This window comes from Acipenser ruthenus, chromosome 7 (genome assembly GCF_902713425.1).
Source record: "Acipenser ruthenus chromosome 7, fAciRut3.2 maternal haplotype, whole genome shotgun sequence".
NCBI classification, from domain to species: Eukaryota; Metazoa; Chordata; class Actinopteri; order Acipenseriformes; family Acipenseridae; genus Acipenser; species Acipenser ruthenus.
In genome coordinates, this window is record NC_081195.1 from 54,386,954 (window position 1) to 54,409,485 (window position 22,532).

General features: G+C 37.6%; 1 protein-coding gene across 3 annotated transcripts in view; it reads left to right on the plus strand.

Moving 5' to 3' along the window:
* Positions 1 to 11,547, plus strand: part of sfmbt2 (Scm like with four mbt domains 2) — a 64,865-nt gene extending 53,318 nt beyond the window's left edge. For all 3 annotated transcript variants that reach the window (XM_034027347.2, XM_034027348.2, XM_034027349.2), the window contains 8 exons: positions 235 to 302; positions 900 to 1,039; positions 3,831 to 3,940; positions 4,457 to 4,632; positions 5,445 to 5,614; positions 6,790 to 7,053; positions 7,572 to 7,700; positions 9,188 to 11,547. In XM_034027347.2, the coding sequence (XP_033883238.2) occupies positions 235 to 302; positions 900 to 1,039; positions 3,831 to 3,940; positions 4,457 to 4,632; positions 5,445 to 5,614; positions 6,790 to 7,053; positions 7,572 to 7,700; positions 9,188 to 9,328 (1,198 nt within the window). In that variant the 3' untranslated portion in view covers positions 9,329 to 11,547. The remainder of the gene's footprint in view (positions 1 to 234; positions 303 to 899; positions 1,040 to 3,830; positions 3,941 to 4,456; positions 4,633 to 5,444; positions 5,615 to 6,789; positions 7,054 to 7,571; positions 7,701 to 9,187) is intronic.
* The last annotated feature ends 10,985 nt before the right edge of the window (positions 11,548 to 22,532 follow it).

Here is a 22,532-nt window from a genome sequence, read left to right on the forward strand (position 1 = left end):
GGCAGTCCTGCCGTGAACCCAATTCACAGAAACCTTCAACACACTCTGGAGATACATGGTCCTACCCACTACCCACTATTACAACCATTCTCAATATTTAATACACAAAATGTGTCAGAGAAAAAGAGTAATCCCTACAATAGATAACGAAGCTTCAGTAAATAAAAGTCCTGAGTGTACTTTTGGGGTTAAATTAGACAGCAAACTGAAACTCAAATATTTTGCTTCCAACAGATTGCTTACCTCCGTGCCTGTGGAGAATGTATCTCATAATATATGTCCCAATGCTCCACTGGATACTGGTAAGTTTAACTGTATACTATACGTGTGCAATTATTAATATATAAAATATGGACAAACATAACGTGTTCAGTGACAACAAATTCTCACTGAAGTAACAAGGACTTACAACAGTAAAGTCCTCAAACTGCTAGGCAATTAAGCTGTATGTAAAAAAAAAAAAAAACTAGGTTACATTTGTCAGAATTCATATAACATTTCCATGGACTGCTTGGTGTTCAAAACCTATACTGTAGGTGACAAATGATAGCTATTCTGATTTAAAAAATAATGAAACAGGTTTATTGTGTGAATCATGAACAACAAAATGTCTAGTATTACACATGCACTTGCAGGGAAATAATGATTATTTGTCTGTACAATGTGGGTGGGGAAAGATGTTTATGTATCAGAAAATACATATCATTATTCCTTTTTTTTTTTTAAGAACTCTCAGGAAATGCCACTCATATTTAGCTATATACTGTTTTGCTGCTAAACTGATTTCTGCTTGTTGCAGTTGCCTTACTGCAAACAAACCCTTAATCCTTTAATGCTAAGACACGCCATATTTTTGTTCTTCTTTAATGTTGTCAGTTATATGTCATTTATTTTCCCAGGTGCCACTAATGGGAAGTACTGCTGCTCCCAAATCTTTGTCAACCATCGATGTTTCTCAGGTCCCTATTTAAACAAAGGGAGGATAGCAGAACTGCCTCAGTCAGTAGGCCCTGGCAAATGTACTCTTGTCCTCAAAGAGGTAAGCATTAGGATGACTATATGCAGTTAGAATTTAAGGAATTACCTGAAATTAATTCAAAGTAAAGGGTGTCTTAATTGAAACTTTCAAATTATACATATGTATCTCCAATGCATGTAAAATGTGTTTTGTAATATATGAATTATGTTATGTGAATTTTATTTTATGTTGTAAACAATAAGCACAGCACACATTAGACCACATTTATCAATGCATTTTGCAATTTTTTTGTTTTTTAATTATTTAGGCTGGTTCATACTTCAGACTCCGACATAATTTCTGATTGGAGTCAAGAGTCTCCTACCCTGTGCGACAGGTCGGAATTACGTCATCCACACTCTTGCAATTTGCGTCTTTTTGGAAAAGTCGTACAGCTTTTTCTCATGTGTCTGCGACCTGAAATCGCATGGGGTCGGAAGATGTTGAAAAATCTCAACATTTGCTGCATGGTCACATGCTGGTAACCATCATAGAGCAAGACTTCGAGGAACTTTTAATAGAAGAAGTTTGTAAGCATTTATATAACCCCTCACTTAAAGAATATAGAGATGCCCAAATAACAGAAACAGCGTTGGTGTGTGTTATTCAGAAAAAATAGAAAAGGACTGGAGAGAATGTAAAGCCTGTGGCCACCCTTTGCTGGGAATCGCCAGTTGCTATGTGCAGTGTGCCTGCAAGTCTTTCTGCAGCTGTCTTTCTGTGTATTTTTGCGTTAAAGTAATGGTCCCAATCTGTTTAACAGATCATCAAACCTTTCACTTGTCATTCTAAAATACTTCAAATATCTCTCAATGTCACATACCAGCATCTCTCTAATTAATGCTTACAATTCTCCCTTTTGGATTCTCTGTTGGTTGAGAGGACGGATGTACCAATAACGTCGCTTTTGATTTTTTTTAAACTGTATAAGAGGTACAAACTCTGCACATCTCCTAAAATGTCAATTTTTCCAATTGAATGCAGTCTGTATTTAAAGTATGAACAAAAGCTGCGCAGTAAAAAGGGCTGCGACACGATGCGTCCTTCGTACAGCAAATAGTGAAGCTGCACAGCTTTTATAGCTGTCTGTGTCTGACATATCGCATTCATCTGTGACAGAAGTATGAACCAACCCTTAGTCTTACAAAACTGGTAACAAACAACTCTTCCACACCTCTGAGTCATAAGATTGACCTTCTGAGTTGCATTTAACTAGTTGTGTTACATTTGTAACATTTTTACAGTCATTTTCTTTTCACAAATAAATATGGTGAACTTTTTTTTTGCACATTTTGGTGTAAAGACCTTGATAAAAACTGTCAGATTGTTACTGTGTTCTGGTAACTAGATGTTTTATATTTTCTATATGTTTTAAATATCAGTTTGGCTTCTTTTACATGGAGTCTGCAACCCCTGTTGATTTGAGTGATTGGAGGTTGAAACACATTCAACACTGGGGAATATGCCATGTCTCAAAAACAGCGAATCACTCACAATAATATATATTGTTTAATTCTAGGTATCACTGCTGCATAGCGCTGAGGGAGTTCATTCATTCGTAATATTTTTTTTTATAGTATTCAGAATGATGTACTTTGTACTGTATAACTGTAAGTTCATTAGGTTTGATGTGTAGTTGCTGGAGTGAATCAGCCCAAAGCAAATACTTAAATTTAAACCACTTACATATAATCTGAGAATATTAAGATGCCCACTGTGTGTTCATTTTTTATTATGGAATATCAGGATCCCCAGAGCAATATTAGATTTTTATTGTATTATACGCTCTAGAAAAGGATGCATTGCATCTGCATAAGCATAGCGCATATGCAAAAAATGTATTATTTCTATATATTCTACCACTCATGTAGCTAAGTTTCCATGAGCTATTCTTACGGTCAAGAACGGTTAGTGAACAGATCTTTTTCTTTTTTCATTGTGACACACTGCACCGCAAATACATTATATTGCTAAGCATGCTGTTTTCATATAAAACAATAGGTTACCGCAAAGTACCATCACATGAGTTAGGGTTGCTACAGAATTATTGATATATTATTTATGGAAAATGTAAACATTTGTGGCATGAACTAGATGTGTTTGCTATCGCCACGCCCCCCCATGACATCAATACCGTATGTCTTGTTTGTATATGTTATATTCTCTATTACTCGTAGCCTCAGTTGTTTTGTTTAATTGGAAACTGTGTTGTGTTTCTGAGAGGAGGATCCTCCCTCTAATCACATATGTAATCAAGATTTCTATAAATAGCCCTATCTCCTACGCCTCCTTGTCATCTCTTTGTTCGGTCCTCCACCTTCCAGCATGCCTTGTCCAGGGGGAAGGTGGCCCAGTGTGCCACTTGTCCTGCCCGCTGACTAGAGCTGTCATCAATCAATAGTCATTACATCACAGCTCAGCCAGCACATGGGGCGGCTATCAAGCTCTAATGGGCAATAAATAATTGTTAATTTCAAATCTTTTGTGGATGTCTCCTTTCTGAAAGGTATGTTAAATTGCATCGACTCATTCATTACACTGAGCTGTCATGAAATTTCAACTTTTACATTTTAAAATTGGGTTCACTTAATCTGTTTTTGTGTACCTGCAGGTAAGCATCAGGATTACTGTATGCAGTTAGAATTGAAGGTGTTTTTTTTTTTATTTCCCCAGTCTGTATTCCGCATATGAATTACACCAGACATTACGTTATTTGTATCTTTTCATATTGAAAGGGCTTGTTGGTAGAGACCGATATACTATAATATCAGGTGCTTTGTTTTAGGGACTCATCTTATTATTTATTTCCCAGGTTCTTGGCATGTTAATCAATGCTGCATATAAACCAGGCCGTGTACTGAGAGAACTGCAGCTTGTAGAAGACCCACAGGGGAACTTTCAAGAAGAAACACTAAAAGCCAAGTGAGTTTTTACAACCTTTTGAAGTTAAAGCTGAATAGCTAAATGTATCAGTGGTACTAAATGTAACTAAAGGTATTATTTGACTAGTTGGCCTGTCTGTGTATAGTTAAATACAGGTTACCACAGTTTGGATTTCCAGAATGGAGTAGAAAGATGAGGACGCGTGTTTCAGCCTCCATTTCCCGAATCGCCGGGGGGTTGCAGCAGTGAACCGGGATAAAAATAATAATTGGGCATTCCAAATTGGGGAGAAAACCAGAGTAAAAACCATTGGCGATGACTACATTAAAAAAAAAAATAGACTAACATTAATTCTTTTTGAGTTTTAAACCTTTGAATACAGCCTAGTACTTTCTGTCCTACGACATGGCACACTGAGTGAATGCACTTTTGTTTTGACACAAGGATGCATTGCTGTTGCTTTTTGTGGAACTGCTCCAATGGGATGCTTAAGACATTGCTCAAAAACCTGTTGATCAATACAGTAATTGATACTCCTGTTTTGAAATAAATCAGATACAAAGGGAAAACATACAGATCAACTATCAAGATTGTGAGAACCTCCGACCAGGTGTCAGAATTCTGCAGGAAAGTTTGTCTCAAGCTTCAGTGCTGTCCTAATTTGTTTAGCCCTGCCTTGGTCACAGACAAGTGCCCTGAGAACTGCTCCATTCACACCAAAACAAAATACAGTAAGTATTAAAACAGCGTTTTTCACATCTCTATTTGTGCCAGTTGGTTACATCATTTGATTAGAATGCTGCTCTGGTTTTAGTAATTATTTTCCAGTTTGAGTTCAAGAGATTTCACTTCAACTCTATAAACTGTCCGCTCTAGCCTGGTACTGAGGTCAGTAGCCTACAGCAATAATATAGTTAATTTAATATATTTATGTTGAGGTACACATTTTTATTATTTTTCTTGGTAAACATGATAGGTGCTACTGAAGACAAGTGGAACATGCATTGCATCTTAGCTTAGTGTTAAGGGACTGAAAATATCAATTAAAGCAATTAGCTGTCTGATCACTAAAACTATAGAAAAAGGAAGAAGAAAAAAAACCATTTTGTTTTAGCTGTGTGGTTTTTGTAGCAGCTGCAATTCAAAGAAGCTTGCCAGTGCTACTATCGGCGGATCTCAGTTGTTAATAAAGAATTGCTAGTGGAAGGTTGTGAGGTTACATCACAAACAAGATCTTCACTGCTGAAGGCGATTTACCAACCCTGTTGTGGCCTTGCATTTCCGATAGTGTGAGGAAAGTGCATGGTATGTGCGTGCTATATCATATTCTCATGACAATGGAAAGAGAATTTGGAGTTTCTAAATTGAAAGTAAACCAAGCTAATGTCAACCCTGCTACGGCCATCATTTACCATGCTTAACCATGTCCAGCTCAGTTAAATATTATTTGTCAGGCCACAAAGTTTTTAGTTTTTAGGCCTTTCATTACGCCTTCATGGAATGCAGTAGATTAACATGTCATTCATTTTCGCAATATTATTAGCTTATTACTATGGGAAGAAGAAAAAGGTCATCAAACCAACAATTGGTGACAGCTGCATAGAGAGTAGCCTAACAAAGCCTGCCAGGCGTAGAAAGAAGCGCAAATCCATCTTTGTCCAGAAGAAAAGACGATCCTCGGCAGTAGACTACACGCCAGCTGCATCCCCACAGGTAAAGCACAGAATTGTTGCTGTACAATTTTAATACAAGATGTAGTGTCATTGCTGTTAATTGTTAAATGCAATTTACCAAGTATCTTTACTAGTTTCACCACTGTTACTATGAACAGTAGACAGTATGGCCATCAGTCAGTCCTTTTACTGCCCACATCAATTACTTTATTACAGATGACATTTACTTTGTTGAGCTTTGCATCTTTAGTAATACAAAATCTAACAGTAGCTGTCTGATTTTATATTACTTAGATTGTGGGCATGGAAATCAAAGTGTTAACTCCTTAATTTGAACAAGTACTGACTCTGTTATCCTGCAGTCCAGTTAATGCATCAGTCAGCACTTTTCCTATCAAAGCTACTGCAGTCTCATTAATAAGGATGTATTTAACCTAATAGATTCAGTTCAGTTAATGAGTAATTATGAAATGTGTAACTAAATCCAATCTGACTCTCTTGTTAAGATAACTACAGCAAGAGAAACACTGAGATGTGTAAAATAACAGATCAGCAGAAAGTGAGTGTGTGTGTGGAGAAGGGGGGGTGTTGTAGGTAGAAGTGAAAAATTATATAAAACCACAGAAATGTAAAGGATGGCATAATAAAAAAAACAATGAAGAGGTGGAGGGGAAATTGTGTTTTATTTTAGAGAGTGAGATTAGGGCAGGCAAAGCTAGCACAGCTGCAAGACAGCATTGATAAAATAACACATATTAGAAAACAGGTGTGAAGTGTGAGAAGAATGTAAAACAGCCAACATTAGAGAACAGTAGAAAGAAAATTGGAATTGCAGAGATGCTTTTATATAGACAGAGAAAACTAGCTCATAGCAAGGTCTGTGGACAAGTCAAGTAGACAGCGTTTCAGCCACTGCTTTCATCATTGTAACTACAAACTAAAATAAATACAAGCTTCACACCCCTTGGGATAGAAACTAACAAAAAAACTAAAGAGAAAACAGAAGAGTCCCAAATCGTGCTTCAAGGTTCCTTGTTTAGTTCCCAATAGCCATCACACTGTGGCCCTGTTGCGTAGGAGATTAGGGATTGGCCATTTAGAGGGTGGACCACAAGCTCTTCAAGGTCAGGTGAGAGGTTTCCGTTAGGTACCCTGTATATACACCTGTTGAGTGGGTTTATTAAACAGCAGGATTTTCTTTTCTTGCTGTTACAGGACAGCGAGGAGGACGAGGATCAGGATGGGCCTGAAGATGACACGGGGAGCGAGGAGACGAGCTCAGAGCAGCGGGAAGACCAGACTGACACGTCCTCAGTGGAAGTCCTGACCACAAGACCCAGAAGAGCAGCAGCTTTAAGAAGGAACACAGACACTCCGAGACCCACAAGCATTGAGAGGTCCCGGCGCAAGAGGACCACCCGGTCACTGTCCTACACTGAGGATATAAAATACCACCCTGCCAAGCGCTCTGCAGCAAAGGTAAATGGAAATACACAATGCACTGATAAACCAGTAGTGTGGGGAGTGCAAATGTCTTTTGGAGTACTATACTAGAATTCATACTTTGTGTTACTTCTGGACTAAACAGTGCATTTCTGTCCTGTATATTGTCAGAAAAGGCATCTTACAGCACATACAAGGATCTCCAGTTTCCACTGCTTATTCTCAGCAAATGGGTGGAAAAAAAATGTGCCTGAGCACACATTTATAAAAGGTCTACAGTATGCCTCAAAGGCTAAATCTTTTCAATCTGTCTTTTTTTCAAGAGTTGTGAAACCAATATAAATGCTGACATTCAAAAGAGATGTGCATTTTCACAGTTAAAAAAAAAGACTGGTTAATTCTTTTTGTCAATTTATTAGAAAAAAGAGTACTATGGTACTTCTCTTTGGGTCTATATTACATTTTAGTTTTATTCTTCTCTGTTGCGCAGAAATAATGCTAATGCTAAATAAGATTGCTGATAGCATCTGGTAATTTAAGTGTTGGTTTTACAGGTTGAAAACCGTGAAGATGAAGACAAACTGGTTCTGAACAGCAACCCACTGGAGTGGTCTGTAGCTGATGTTGTCAGGTTTATTAAGTCTACAGATTGTGCACCCCTCACCAAAATATTTCAGGAACAGGTACTAACAAAAACTACCATGTACTGTATAGTCTTATTAGCACGTTTTGACACAAGAACGCAGTTTATAATTGCTAACCAGGGACCAATTCTACAAGCCTCTTCTACAGAAAAAAAACTATAATTTAAAGAAAAGAAAATGCCATTTAGGTTAGCTGAGATGATTTCCATCCTTAATTGAGATTCTTAAAACATTACTTTGCTATGCTTAATATGGTATACCATTCATTTAAAAAACATTCTTGACATCCAAAAGAATCTGAATGCCATAGGCATATATCACAAAGCACCCACTACAAGCACAGCTCTGTATATATACAAGCAGACAAGTTTGGCGACTCATGTTATTGGCCAATAATCTTTTATAGAAGTAACTGCTACACGTTTGTTGTTCAAAATAGAAGGTGGAAAAAAGCAATAACTTGCTTATTGTTCTTGTTGGGAGCTTCATTTTCTTCTCAGGAAACAGTCAAGAAGTGCAATAAGTTGCTTGACTCCTGCTGCTATGCCAAGAAATGTTGTGAGAATTGCAGTAAATTGCTTATCTTTAGGAAGCGTGCTGCTTTGCTATTTTATTTGTGGCATTTACTGGACTACTTAGGGCAGCAGTGTGGAGTATAGGGCAGCAGTGTGGAGTAGTGGTTACAGCTCTGGAATCTTGACCAGAGGGTTGTGGGTTCACTCCCAGGTGGGGGACACTACTGCTGTACCCTTGAGCAAGGTACTTTACCTAGATTGCTCCAGTAAAAACCCAACTGTATAAATGGGTAATTGTATGTAAAAATAATGTGATATCTTGTAACAATTGTAAGTTGCCCTGGATAAGGGCATCTGCTAAGAAATAAATAATACTTACTCACAGAGTGTTCCTTTTTATGTAATACAAATAAATGCAATACGTGTTCATTTAGAATGAATTGGTACTTTAGTTTGCTTTTCAGAATAGGCTGTTTCCAAGACATTTCTGTAATGCAGCCATTTGTTATTTCTGGTCTGGTATGACAGGCTCGTATTTAACCTATATAGTTTTTGGTTGGTTTCACAGACTACCTAATGTTACTTTAAAGTAAAGTAGTTGAAGATTAGTGCTAATCATCCTTTCAACAAAGGTCACCCGGGATGTTTTATATAGAGCACACAAGTCAATGCAGCTACAATACATTAAATGCAAAAGATACATCCATATTTTAAAATCTGTTAAACTAGATAAAGCCCCCTACATTTGCTACTGAAATATTTCAAGGGTGTTTCCTGCCAAAGATCCAGAGATAAACAACTCTTTTAACCAAGGTAAGATCCTACTGAGACATATCTCTAATCTCCAAGGTGGCTCTTACAAGACAGCAGTAGCACCCACCAAATCACAATGATAACTCGACAGTTTCTAAAAATATATTCTATCCTCATGTTTCCACCAGTGTTTTGGGTCATGTGACAATATGCTTCAGTTTCAGTTTTGTCTAATTTATTTATTTATTTTATTTTCAGGATATTGATGGCCAGGCATTACTCCTTCTGACACTTCCAACAGTCCAAGAATGCATGGAACTTAAACTTGGACCAGCCATCAAGCTGTGTCACCAGATTGAAAGAGTGAAGGTTGCGTTCTATGCACAATATGCTAACTGACCCTGTACCTTTGACCTTTGCTGGTGATAATAAGTATACAGAACTTATCTTATGGCTTACAGTGACTGTATGTAGGTACTGCGTTGAAGTTGATGCTGGGTCTGTGAAAAGTAAGGCCACAGTTATAGTGATGACATTTTGTACTATAGAGTTCTATCAACTGTCAGTTATGCAGAACAGTTAAATGGATGGGCACGAAGGATTATTGCTAAAGCTGTAAACTATTGTTTGTCCTTTTAATCCCATTTGAAATACAACTACAGGTGAACTACAGGAAAACTACATAGACTAGTAGAACGTAGTTAGGCTGTGGTTTAGCTGCACTATCAGTTCAGTGCTCATGTGGTTTTTGTTTTTTATGCAGTTGGGAATGGTGCAGTGTGAAGCAACATAAAAAAAAAGCCATACACCGTACAACACAGAACACCTCCACTCCCTTTGCATTTTGTTTTCAAATTAATCTACTGTAGCTGTGAAATTTAGTAAGTTACTGATTTTTGTGGATCTACGTTTTGTTATTTTATTTAAAAAGTACATTTTGGAATTCCCCAAAAATCCATATACCATAGGTGTGTATTACATTCGTTATTAATAATATAATTTTTTTTTTGTAGTGCTTGATTATTTTTTGTATGAAGTAAATACTATCTGTAAAATACAAAGTTATTTAATAGAACTTTATACACATAGTTGTAAGGTCTGCAATTTTATGACATTGCACTCAAGTTGTGTATGCTTACTGTCTTAATTGCACTATAAGAAGAATTCTTATTTAAACCGTTTCCAAAAAACAGTACAATTGGGCATATGGCCTAAATATTTTTATTCAATGAGTTAAAGTTAGGCCTTTTAAAAACAGTAAACACTCAATTTTTTAAATTAAAATGTTACTGTAGATTTGTTGCACTTATATTTAAGGCCATGTCAAATAAACAGATATTGTTGATTACTCTTGGTACATTTTTGTATTTAAATTATTGAAAACCCTTTTAAAACTAAATGTATATTCCTTTTAAGAAAAGAAAAAATCTAAATATATGAATAGACTTCAGAAATGAGTTGCTGTCCATTTCAATAGTTTTTTCTTCTCTAGTTTTTGTTTTATTTCAATGATAACGGAGAGTGCACTTTCGTAGTTGCTATTCATTTTGAACAGATTAGTTTTATTTTATTTGTATGTTGATATATGTATTATAATGTCGCAAAAAAGATACAAAGAGGTGTTCAAGACTCTAACTCGCTATCTTTATTTAAAAAGATTTAAGAGTATTTGTAAACATTATGTAAAGTTATGAAGTGCTGTATTTTGAATCAAGATAAAAAAAAAAAAAAAAAACTCTGAACAAGTTTTATGAATACAAAGGCCTATTTAATTTATCAAAATAGGCTTAAAGTTGCCCTTTTTAAAATGTTAGTTCAATTTTGATGAATAGGTCCCATTTTTTAAATTTTTTAAGATTTGTGTTGATCTTTTTCTCAAGCAGCATTCGTTAAGCTGACAAGAATTTGTGATTGAGCGTTTTGAATGCTTTTGTATAGTTTTGTATACACGTAGAATACAAATTGCACATTCCATTTATGCATTGTGTAATTTGTACATTGAACTTCTTTGACGTATAACATAATAAAATGTATTCTTTTAGATGGGAGGGGAATTTTTTTTTTTGTTTAAGTACACATGCATGGTTTAATTGTTTGCCTCCATTCAGTTTGACCAAACCTTTAATGTTCAGCTTTGTATTATTGTATAAAAATGTTTTGTTTAAAAAAAAAAAAGAAAGAAAAAAATAAGGTTTACATGTGAACTGTGTTGTTGCTCTCTGATTATATTGTTCATATGGGTGACTGGAATAAATGAATGACAGCAAAGTGTGACAGACCTTAGAAAAAAATCATTTTAAATAGCTATATGTTTAATAGTTTGAATTAGAAGCTAAATGAAAGTTATTTGCTGACACCCACAAATGTTATTCTGCCTTGCTTTGCTTTTATCCTATATTTTGTATTATATGTTTGGCTTAATACATTATCTAGTGTTGAAAATTTGAATAATATTTAAGCTGTCTTCAAGGCACCTTTCTGTATATATGTTTTCATGTAAATAAATGAAAATCTATATTCAGAGTTATATTTTAAATGTTTGCTAAATTTAAATGATGCTCATTTGTACATGTTGGAAGCAAGGCATATTGAGAAAATAAAGAATATAAAATGAATAATTCGATTGTTGTTATTACTGTTTTTATTATGTTGAATTCCATGATGAATTTTATAACATAGATGCATGCCCTAACATAATATTTAACCATTGGAGGATTGATGTGTTCGGTCTATTTGAGCAGTTTAGTAAAATAACTTGTTTAACAATTGTAAGGGATAGCAATAATAATTGTGATAGTTTGAAAGGTCACCATATAAACACAGTGCAGGTGAGACAGGGATGTCAAGGCCAAGGATACAAGACAGACTGCTTAATACCTTCTTCCAAAACATTTCCATTAATGGTCAGTACCATAGTACGTGGACTGTCTCTCTGAAAAAGAATATTGCTGCTCTAGAAAGAGTGCAAAGAAGAGTTACCAGAAATTATTCCTGGTTTAAAAGGCATGTCATATTCAGTCTTGAGCAAAGAAGACTATGCAGCGATCCGATTCAAGCATTCAAAATTCTAAAAGGTATTGACAATGTCGACCTGAAAAAAAGAAACAAGGTCTAGGGGTCACAAATGGAGATTAGATAAAGAGGAATTCAGAACAGAAAATAGGAGGCACTTTTTTACAAAGAGAATTGTGAGGGTCTGGAACCAGCTCCCCAGTAATGTTGTTGAAGCTGACACCATGGGATCCTTCAAGAAGCTGCTTGATGAGATTCTGGGATCAATATGCTACTAACAACCAAACAAGCAAGATGGGCCGAATGGCCTCCTCTCGTTTGTAACCTTTCTTATGTTCATCTCTACCTCATCTCCTGAACAGTACTGCTGGAAAGGTGTGCTCTACGAAGAACCTTATATTGGATAAGTTTAAGATTCCTCGAAACTGACAAAGTATTCCTATTTTACAGCAGAAAATAGAATCATGTGGTAATTTAAGCTCTCTTACCCACTTATTAATGGGGGCAACAAACTCCCCTTGATTGGATAAAGAAATTATTAGAAAAAAAATTAATTCAACCCTCCTGTATTTTAAAAGCCACATCATAAGGGAGCACACATTTGTTTGGTGGATAGTTCAGTTTTTAACGACTCACTTGAAGATACTGAAAATACAGTAGGCCAATCTTGTCTGCAGCCTCTCAAAAGATAGAAACTTCACATGCTCAAAAATGTGGTTTAGATGGGAAATACCCTTTTGCCTCCAGGAAATAAACTCAAATGGTTGACCTGCTATCAGAACATCAGGATTGTGCCAAATGGAAAAATACTGAGATGTGTGCAGGTTGAGCTTAGCACTTTTATGAGCTTTTAACCATGCTTTGATTGTAACAGAGGTAAATGGATGAATGAAACAGGGATGCTTTTTTTTAAGACTGCTTGTGTTGACATTTTTCTTGCAGGCTGTAGCAAATATCTTAAGCTAATCTTAATGCAAATTTAAATATAAGGTTTTAAATGCAACACAACAAAACATAATTCAGCAAAACTGAAGCTTTTTTGAGTCTGACAGACTTACCAAATGAACTCCATGGATACCATTCCAAATAGTATCTGAGCCAAATAGAGAATCATAGTTTTTTGCAACAGTACTTGATGGACTGTGTAAGCCATGCACTGACAAAGAGCACACAGTACCAATTATGTGCATAGACCACTAGACCAGCTCTAGCTTGTTACAAATGAATTACCATTAGAACATAATTTACGGTACAGTATATCCCCTAACTGAATTTTTAGCTTGTTGATTTAAAACCCAGAAATCATTTTCTATTATTTTTGTGATTCAGAATAATTTAATTAACTGCTAAATAGGGGGGGGGGGGGGGGGGACTTGCCAAGCTGTAAAATGTACCTTTCTAACAATGTCAGGATGTTTATACAGTATGTTTCTATTAAATATGACTTTACAAGCTTCCACCAGTTAATGTTTCAAAAACTGCTCAGTTTTCCCAGAGAAAGTGGATTGTTGTTTCAAATGTTTCAATAGAAATATTTTCCGCCTGGGAAGAAATTTAGTGGATATATTGTTAAAATAATCAATGAAAGAAAAGGCTGAAAATAACTTTTATAAATAGAGACCATGATTAAGTTCTGTTATTACCAGACACATGTTCTAAAAATATATAGGTTTTAATAAATATACCTGTACATTAAGGTATACATCAGCATTAATGTTTTTCTTTGAGTAAATAACGGCTTCATAATGAGTATAAAGCTGCCGCTATTTCAAAAATCATACAATGCAATACATATTTCACCTTCGCTATTTTGTTATTATAAAGGTCTAGCAAAATGTAACATAGGTTAAATCATGAGACTTTATAAATATATCACTGTATTTTGTATATATTTGCCTGCAACAAGTCTGATTAATTTGATACATCACTGGACCCCTGACATTTCTATTTTAAGTCATTCAGAAAACTAGACATACATATACAACAGTGTTAGTTCAACAGTTGCTAGGCAACCTTCATTTTTAAACTCATGCTTTGCATAAGGGTTTAAACACCTGTGTCTCTAAACTGGTGAAGTTACGATGTTAAGATAGAGAAGCGTATGCTAAACAATTTGCTTCAATTAAGATATAAGTAAACTTGCCATGCTGCTGATGACTTACACAACCACTTTAGTTCTTAGCGTAATGCTAAATGCAGAAAGCTTACACTGTGAAGTGACTTTGCATCAGTGCACAGGCCTTGACATTTCCCATAGGTAATGGCACTGTAGAATTGTATTTGATTATAAACAAGGAGGGAGTTAAACCTCATTAGTTGGAATCTTAAGGGAATAACAAGAACCATTCTTCATATAGAGTGTATCTGTGGCTTCTGGAAGAGAAATGTCCTTCCAGTTTATTAAAACACTAATATTTGCTAATGCTATGTTGATTTTTTCAATTACATTATCCGTTAGTTGTTATTGTTTTTAGAATCAGGATTACCCTGTTGTGAGATATACAGTAAATCAGTACAGAAAAACAATCACAATTAAAAACATAATTAGAACATGCCATGTTTAAAATGAACTCTTATTGTACATATAAATGTTATCAAGTAGTCTTACTTAAAAAAATCTAAAAAAATTTCTACCTATTTATAAACGTTACTTTATAGGTCTACATGTATCGCCTTTGAAATAATGACAGTAAACTAACACCATTTAAAAAAAAATAGATTATTCTTTTGTTGACATTTTTTGTTGCATCCCTGAGCTACCCTGGGAATGTCAATAATGCCAATAAACTAGAAACCCAACTAGGTATTGATTTATGATATAGTAGAATGCACAATGGGTGAATGAAGTGCTGTTGAACTGCATATTGTGGGACACGGCCTACTTTTATGAGCAATTTGGTACTGTTATTCAATGTCACAATTATCTTAACTAATGTGTTTTTCTGCTTGATTCACTTTGAATATCATTTTCCACTTAAATCATCACATTCTGGTGACTTTTTAAAAGAATAAAGCCTGCAGCCTCAAAATGTCTCTCAAATCCAGCTGATACCAGATAGAATCTATTAGTCTTTCTTCACAAATATTTCTGGATGAAGACCTTCTTGTTTATTGATTTATTTTATATCATATCAATACATACTGTGCATAAATCTGTATTACAACTATATATTTTTAATTATTTATAACACATTTTCTGAAAGAACAAAAAAAAAAAAAAAAAACAATTGGCCAGGAATCGCATGAGCTTTCAGGACTAATGTGAGTACTGTAAAGACAACAGCAGTGGAATGCAGAATCTGTAATATAGCATTGTTCATATGATAACTAATATTTGACTCCTTGCAGTACTACTGCTATGTTACTCAATTACCCTGTTTAAGATTATTGCTATTACGACCATCTGCTTATGCAAGTCTGAACCATGCATAAATAGCTGCGGAAATACTCTGGAGATTGAAAAAAAAAAGATGTCAGTGATATTTTTGAGACTACAGCCTGACCTACAACAATAATGTATTTTTATTATCTAATTCTGAACATATTTTAATGTATATGTAGTGATCAGTAGGACATAAGCCCCTGTGTATATCTTTGTTCTCTACAGTCACGCAAAGAAAAGCACGGTAAACGTAATTGGGCTTCACTCTACATGTCCCACAAATTAAGAAGGTCATGGAGCTCACGGCCGAAGTGAACTAACTATCCTTTGAGTTCACTGGGCGCCTGGCCAGGGTTCACTGTAGCTCAATGAGGAGAAACAGTCCCTGCCAGCTTTGCCTCCCTAACCCACGGGAGTGTCAGAACCAATACAACGCTCCCTTCAGAGACCCCAGCGAACATCGGCCTACTTCATGCAGCCAGGACCTGAACCTGCGCTGTATGACTCGCCTGCACACCACGCGGCTGCGTGTCTACCAGGTGAGCCACTCGGGGACACCCTATAGCATCTATAAACTAGATGTGTACCTGGAGATTATACATTTAAAAAAAGCTTGTATAAGCTTGGCATGCTTATATGAATATCTTGATCTGTTTTCAGTTGTTCGAGCCTCCACATCCATTCACTGTATCTCTTTTGCTGATACAAGGGTTAACAGATACAGGTATACGAGTGCTTTTTTTATTATAGTAACTGGAAAGGCTTAAAGTGGCTTTAGTTCTGATGTTGTTTATTTGTCCTATTTTTACTTACTCAAAGGGACTATCCTGTAACTTGCAGCTAAGCAGCTATTGTGCCATAGGCATTTTCTGCAAAAGCTTTCATTGTGTTTGATTACAGTATATGACTGGAACCCGTAGTGCATTGTGAACAATTCTGTATCTGTATCTGTGTGTGGACTGATGGTACTGGTCCAGCATCAAATCTGTTGGCAGCCATGATTTTTGGAGATTTAAATATATAGCCAGGGGTGAAGGGAATAACACTGTAAAGGTTTTCTGGTAAATTGCCCTGATGTTGGGCAACAATGGAACTCAGATATGGGCTTACATCTTTAAAAATGAGTCTGTGAAAGTAATCTACTTATTCTGAACTCACTGAATGCCTTAAAAGAAAAACACCACCCAAAGGGGCTGAATGCTTTGAGTTATGTACTGTATATGTAAATAATGTGATTCGGAAAAATTCATTCTTTAACGATACAGAGTAGGTGCAAAATGCAGGAAGAACATTATATTTTCACCATTGTATGTTACATGTAGTATGTGTAAATGTTTTGCAACAGTAATCAATAGAGATATCCAAATATAAATGATCCAATAAAATGTTACAGATGTAATGTTTTTGATGTGCCTCAAAGTTATCCACGTTTTGTAACAAAAGTCCTCTGTCACCTTGTGAATTTATATTGGAATAACATGTTAACAGATGGTGATGTATTCCCCAGGGTTATACAGATGTCTTCTGAATAATAAAAATGATAATTTCTGTTCTAAAAACAAACTGTAAGCACAGTGATTATGGAAGGGATCTGCTTAGAAGGTTTTTTTAATACAAACGTAATTGCATTTGTAACATTTCTGCTATTGCATGTTAAAAGTAAAATAATGGAATTAGGTGAAAATGTTCAAACACAACCTCATTGGCAAATTCTCTCAAGGAGAGTTTCATTATTGAAACCCAAACTCTAGATTTTTTTTTTTTTTTTATGAAATCCCAGTGAAGGACTGTGATTTATAAAAAATAACTGGTTCTGGATGATTTTGTGTTTTATTTCGATTTAGTATTCAGCTCATTTATATAAAACAATTATAAAAAGTGCTTTATAATACAGATTGCACATTCCAGTTCTAAGACAGGTTAGTCAGGAAACAAGAAATACATAGATATTATTCCCCAGTTGTTGATTTTTTTTCTTTTCTTTTCAAATATTGATTTATTTCATCTTAAATATGTATGATTAAAAAACAAGGCCTAGTTGTCATTTTAATGAAGTCAATTCTCTACTTATGATATACAATATTCTATTTCTTAGCAACACAAATGCAAGATAGCAATGTATTTGGACTTTTTCTTGTTATTCTCTGCTTCTTTCGGATTAGCTACATGCCTTTAAATGCTATAACTAACAGGTAAGGCTCTTCTGTTTTGTTATTGTTTTTTGCTTGTGGGGGGCAGGGGGGAGGATGGGGGTGTGGGTGTGGGTGGATTAGGAAGTCGAATATAATGGTTATACTTAAAGCATGTGGTTGGATTTATGCAGCCCAGAAGTGCAACCTTTTGTCATTTATTCCATGATGATTCATCTGGCTTTTGTACAGAGAATGATTCAGTCAACCTACAAACAAACATGATGTTGCACCAGTGTACTTGTTAAGCCCGCCGCACACAGCCTGACTTAAGCCATCCCAACTCATCTCATCTGATTCTGCGATCAGTTGTGCTCAGTTTTGGTTTGACGTCACAATTGAGTTTTTCCCGACTGCGTGTCGCACACTGCTAAGACTGAATTACTGACCTGGTGATTACTATGTATGCAAATTTAATTAATACTGCCCTGTACACTTTTTTGTATTAACTTAGCCCAAGATAGCGACCCTCACATTATGCATGGCATCGTATGCTGATTAGACGACGGAGACAGCGCCGCGAGGCAACCAAAAGAAGCGCTTAGCCTATTAATTTAGCTATTGACCATTTACACTGTGCAAATGTTTCAGGCAGTGTTTGAGTTTTAGTATAGTTTGTCTACTACACTTTAGTCTGTGGTAAATAAAATCCAACCTTTTATTTGACTTTGGCGTTTTTTTCTCAGCGTGTGGGTACTATTGGAGATTGACGCACCGTTTACTTCTGTTTTAGCACAGTAAGAAAATGTAGGCTGCCAGTAGATTGCTAATAAAAATTAGTAAACACCTAAAAACTATTCAAATGTGCACATATCTGGTATTTTTTGAATTCGGGACACTTAGAGCAATTCAAGACTAATGTATTTTTACCTGTGGAACTAAAGCTGTCAATATTCCACCATCTTATATGACAAGTTACATGACAATCTACGTCACTTAAACCTGCTTCACCATTGGTTGACACCCTGTGACAGGAATGGCTGACTGGTCTGACGTCACGGCAGAAGAAGGGACAACAAAAACAAAAAGGTATTGTGCAGTGGCGCGGGCGCCGTTTTATTTAATGAATCCAAAAAAATAAATAAAATATTCAAACAGAAAACACTCGCTCACAGAGCAAAATAAATAATTAAACAAAAAGAAATCACTAACACAAAAACACAGGTCAGGCTGGGCGGATCGCCGTCACTGTTCCTGTTTACTGTTAAATTTCAATTTCTCTCCTCTCGTTCTCCCGTTCCTCCTGTCGAACACCCACACAAAACACCCACCCCGATCTAAAGAGCTGCAGGCTTTTTATAACAGGTGACCATCTCCCGATTAGCAACAAATTAAACCACTTAATTCATTCGGGAGATGGCCACCTTCTGCACGAGTTTTAATTAATTACTCCTGGCAGAGGACGAGCACTGATCTCGCCTCTGCCAGGACACGTTTTAAAAAATAAACAAAACACGGCGCTACGCCGTCATAAATATAATACAATAAAACTAAATACAAAAGAAAAACACACTGCACAGGGGCGGAGGGGGAGACCCCGATCTAAAAATAAATAAACAATGTACAGGGCTGCTCGCCCTGTTACATATCCCCCCCCCTTGTGCGAAGCACACATGGCCCCAACGGCCACCTCCCCCCTCAGTCTCAATGTCCCGGAAGAGGGGGAAGCAAGTTGTTTCCGGGGGGTGGCCATGGTGGAATCTCCGGCACCCCCCAATTTTTCGTGGCTGGCAGCTCCCTCTTCCGGGGCTCCCTCCACACTCTCTCCTGCCGCGAAAGTGCGGCTGGGGGAACTGGTCTCCTGACCTTCCCCCTCCTCTTCATGGCCAGCAGTTCCCCTCCGTGGGGCTCTGACCACCCAAACTCCTGCCGCGAAAGTGCGGCTGGGGGAGCTGGTCTCCTGACCTTCCCCCCTTTCTTGATGGCCGGCAGCTCCCCTCCGTGGGGCTCCGACCACATGACCCCAGGCGACGGCAGCGGACCCTCGGGAGGCGACGGCAGCGGACCCTCGGGAGGCGACGGCAGCGGACCCTCGGGAGGCGACGGCAGCGGACCCTCGGGAGGCGACGCAGGACCGGCAGCAACCCTAGGAGATGCAAGGGAGACACAGGCGACCCAAGGCGATGCTGACGGCGGGAGGGGAGCCCCTGGCCATGAAGGCGGCAGCAGGAGCTCCACTTCTCCCAATGGTGGTGGTGGAGGTAGAGGTAGCTCCTGCTCCTCTCCTCCTGACGGTAAAGGCGGCAGGGGCTCCTCCTCTTCTGGCAGCAGGGGTTCCTCCCCTTCAGGCGACCAAGGCGGCAGGGGCTCCTCCTCTTCTGGCGGCAGGGGTTCCTCCCCTTCAGACGGCCAAGGCGGCAGGGGCTCCTCCCCTTCAGGCGGCCAAGGCTCCTCCCCTTCAGGCTGCCAAGGCGGCAGGGCTTCCTCCCCTTCAGGCGGCCAAGGCTTCTCCCCTTCTGGCGGCAGGGCTTCCTCCCCTTCAGGCGCAGGACGCACCAACTCCTCCCTCTTGTCTCCCCTCCAGCAGCTGTAATCCCAGTCTTCAGGGAGGGGGCAATTAACTGGGAAATGCCCCCGCTCCCCACAGATGCAGCAACAACTCAGCTGGCTTATGCTATGGAGGAGGGCTTCCCAGCTCATCTCCTCCTGTGCCTGCTGTTGTTGCTGCAGCGGCTGCTGTCTCCTCATCCTCCTTCTTCCTCCCATCTTCCTTCCTCCCATCCTCCTCTTCACTCCTTTTCTCCACACACAAAAACGAAAAAAAAACGAAAAACCCTGCAGTACCCTCTTCTGCCTGCGTCCTGGAGGCGCTGCGATCCCACGCAGGACACCACGTGTGACAGGAATGGCTGACTGGTCTGACGTCACGGCAGAAGAAGGGACAACAAAAACAAAAAGGTATTGTGCAGTGGCGCGGGCGCCGTTTTATTTAATGAATCCAAAAAAATAAATAAAATATTCAAACAGAAAACACTCGCTCACAGAGCAAAATAAATAATTAAACAAAAAGAAATCACTAACACAAAAACACAGGTCAGGCTGGGCGGATCGCCGTCACTGTTCCTGTTTACTGTTAAATTTCAATTTCTCTCCTCTCGTTCTCCCGTTCCTCCTGTCGAACACCCACACAAAACACCCACCCCGATCTAAAGAGCTGCAGGCTTTTTATAACAGGTGACCATCTCCCGATTAGCAACAAATTAAACCACTTAATTCATTCGGGAGATGGCCACCTTCTGCACGAGTTTTAATTAATTACTCCTGGCAGAGGACGAGCACTGATCTCGCCTCTGCCAGGACACGTTTTAAAAAATAAACAAAACACGGCGCTACGCCGTCATAAATATAATACAATAAAACTAAATACAAAAGAAAAACACACTGCACAGGGGCGGAGGGGGAGACCCCGATCTAAAAATAAATAAACAATGTACAGGGCTGCTCGCCCTGTTACACACCCTTATGACTAATCGGTCTCAGTCAGTCTTGGTCGGCAACCACCGCACACAGAATGATCACATCTGAACGAAACTGCGTCTGAAAAAGATTCAGCATGTTCAATCTTCAAATCTGAAGCCATCCCGACTGAAATCTGCATAATCTTGGTTTTAAGGGCACGCACACTGCTACGATTCATCCAGACTCTGTGCGGCTAGTTGAGATGAAATGAGTCGGGCTGTGTGAGGTGGGCTTTACTAACCCTGTACTCTCAGCTCAATCAAGTGACCACCTCTCAACTGATGTCATTATTCTGAAAAAATTAAATGGCCAGAAAAGTCAATATTGACTTCAAAGTTTGTAGAGTTCTCTGGCTTCCATGCAGCAAATAGGATTAGAACTTCACGTACAGTCAAAGTGAACGCACGTTCCACTTGAAGCTTGTCACTTAGCTGGGAGGTAAAAGCTGAAGAAGACAATCATTTGACTTTACAGATCCAGTGATTAAGAGGGAATTTACAGTGCCGATACAAGATCCCTTTTTGAAATATATTGGACCTAATCTCTCAGACTTAATATTGAAGGGATGCCTGTGATGATTGATTGCAAAGTATTGTATAAGGCTACCATAATCTCAATTGTTGTTTTCTTTTATTCTTGGCAACACGGAATGGTTAATAAAAAAACCCTTATGTTTAACATAGATTGATACTTACTTAAAATATTTCATATTACCCATAATTGTATAGTTTTGTCAGTCCTTTAGTTAACAATATTGATACATGAATTATTGATACTAGCAGAATAACCGAACACTGTGGATTGCTACTGGCATGTATTTAACATATCTTTTTCTATATACATATGCACAGTATATTAAGGATGTGCAAATTATAATGCAGAGATGTCAAAGGCTACGATTTGACCGTAGCAGTTGCTATTTTTTGGAGGTACTGCTTCAACGCTACGTTGAAGGGGTATGTATAATTGAAGGTGATGTTGCTTATATATATAGACATACATTAATACATAGATTAAGGCTATATTTGCATCCTAAGCCATTAGAAAAAAAGGCACAATAGCACAGTAGTGACGTCAAAATTATATTTCCTCTAGATGAAAATATACTTGAACTTTGATCCATTTGACTTCTGTGCACCTCGAGACCACTTTCAAACACAAACTGTCTCGTTCAGTGTGTACAACCAGGGGTAATTTATTTTTTAGTTATCGGTAATGTGAATGAAACTACTTGGAAAAAATGGAGTCATAAAGTTCCTGAGTTATCAAAAAGAAAATTATTATTCATTTGTTAAATTCACTTGCAATTTGAACCTTTGCAATTTGAACACCCATTTATTGTCTTTCTTTAATGTATTATAAAAAAATAATAATATATAGGTTTTAGTGAAGTTACACTACAGATGGGCTTCAGTGAGTTACAGGAAAACAATTTCATCTCAGGTTTCTGCGACAGTTTATAAACTGCTCAACCTCACGGTCTTGTAGTTTATGACGTCACATAAAACCTTGATGGAATTATTTTCCTGTAACTCACTGAAGCCCATCTAATATATATATA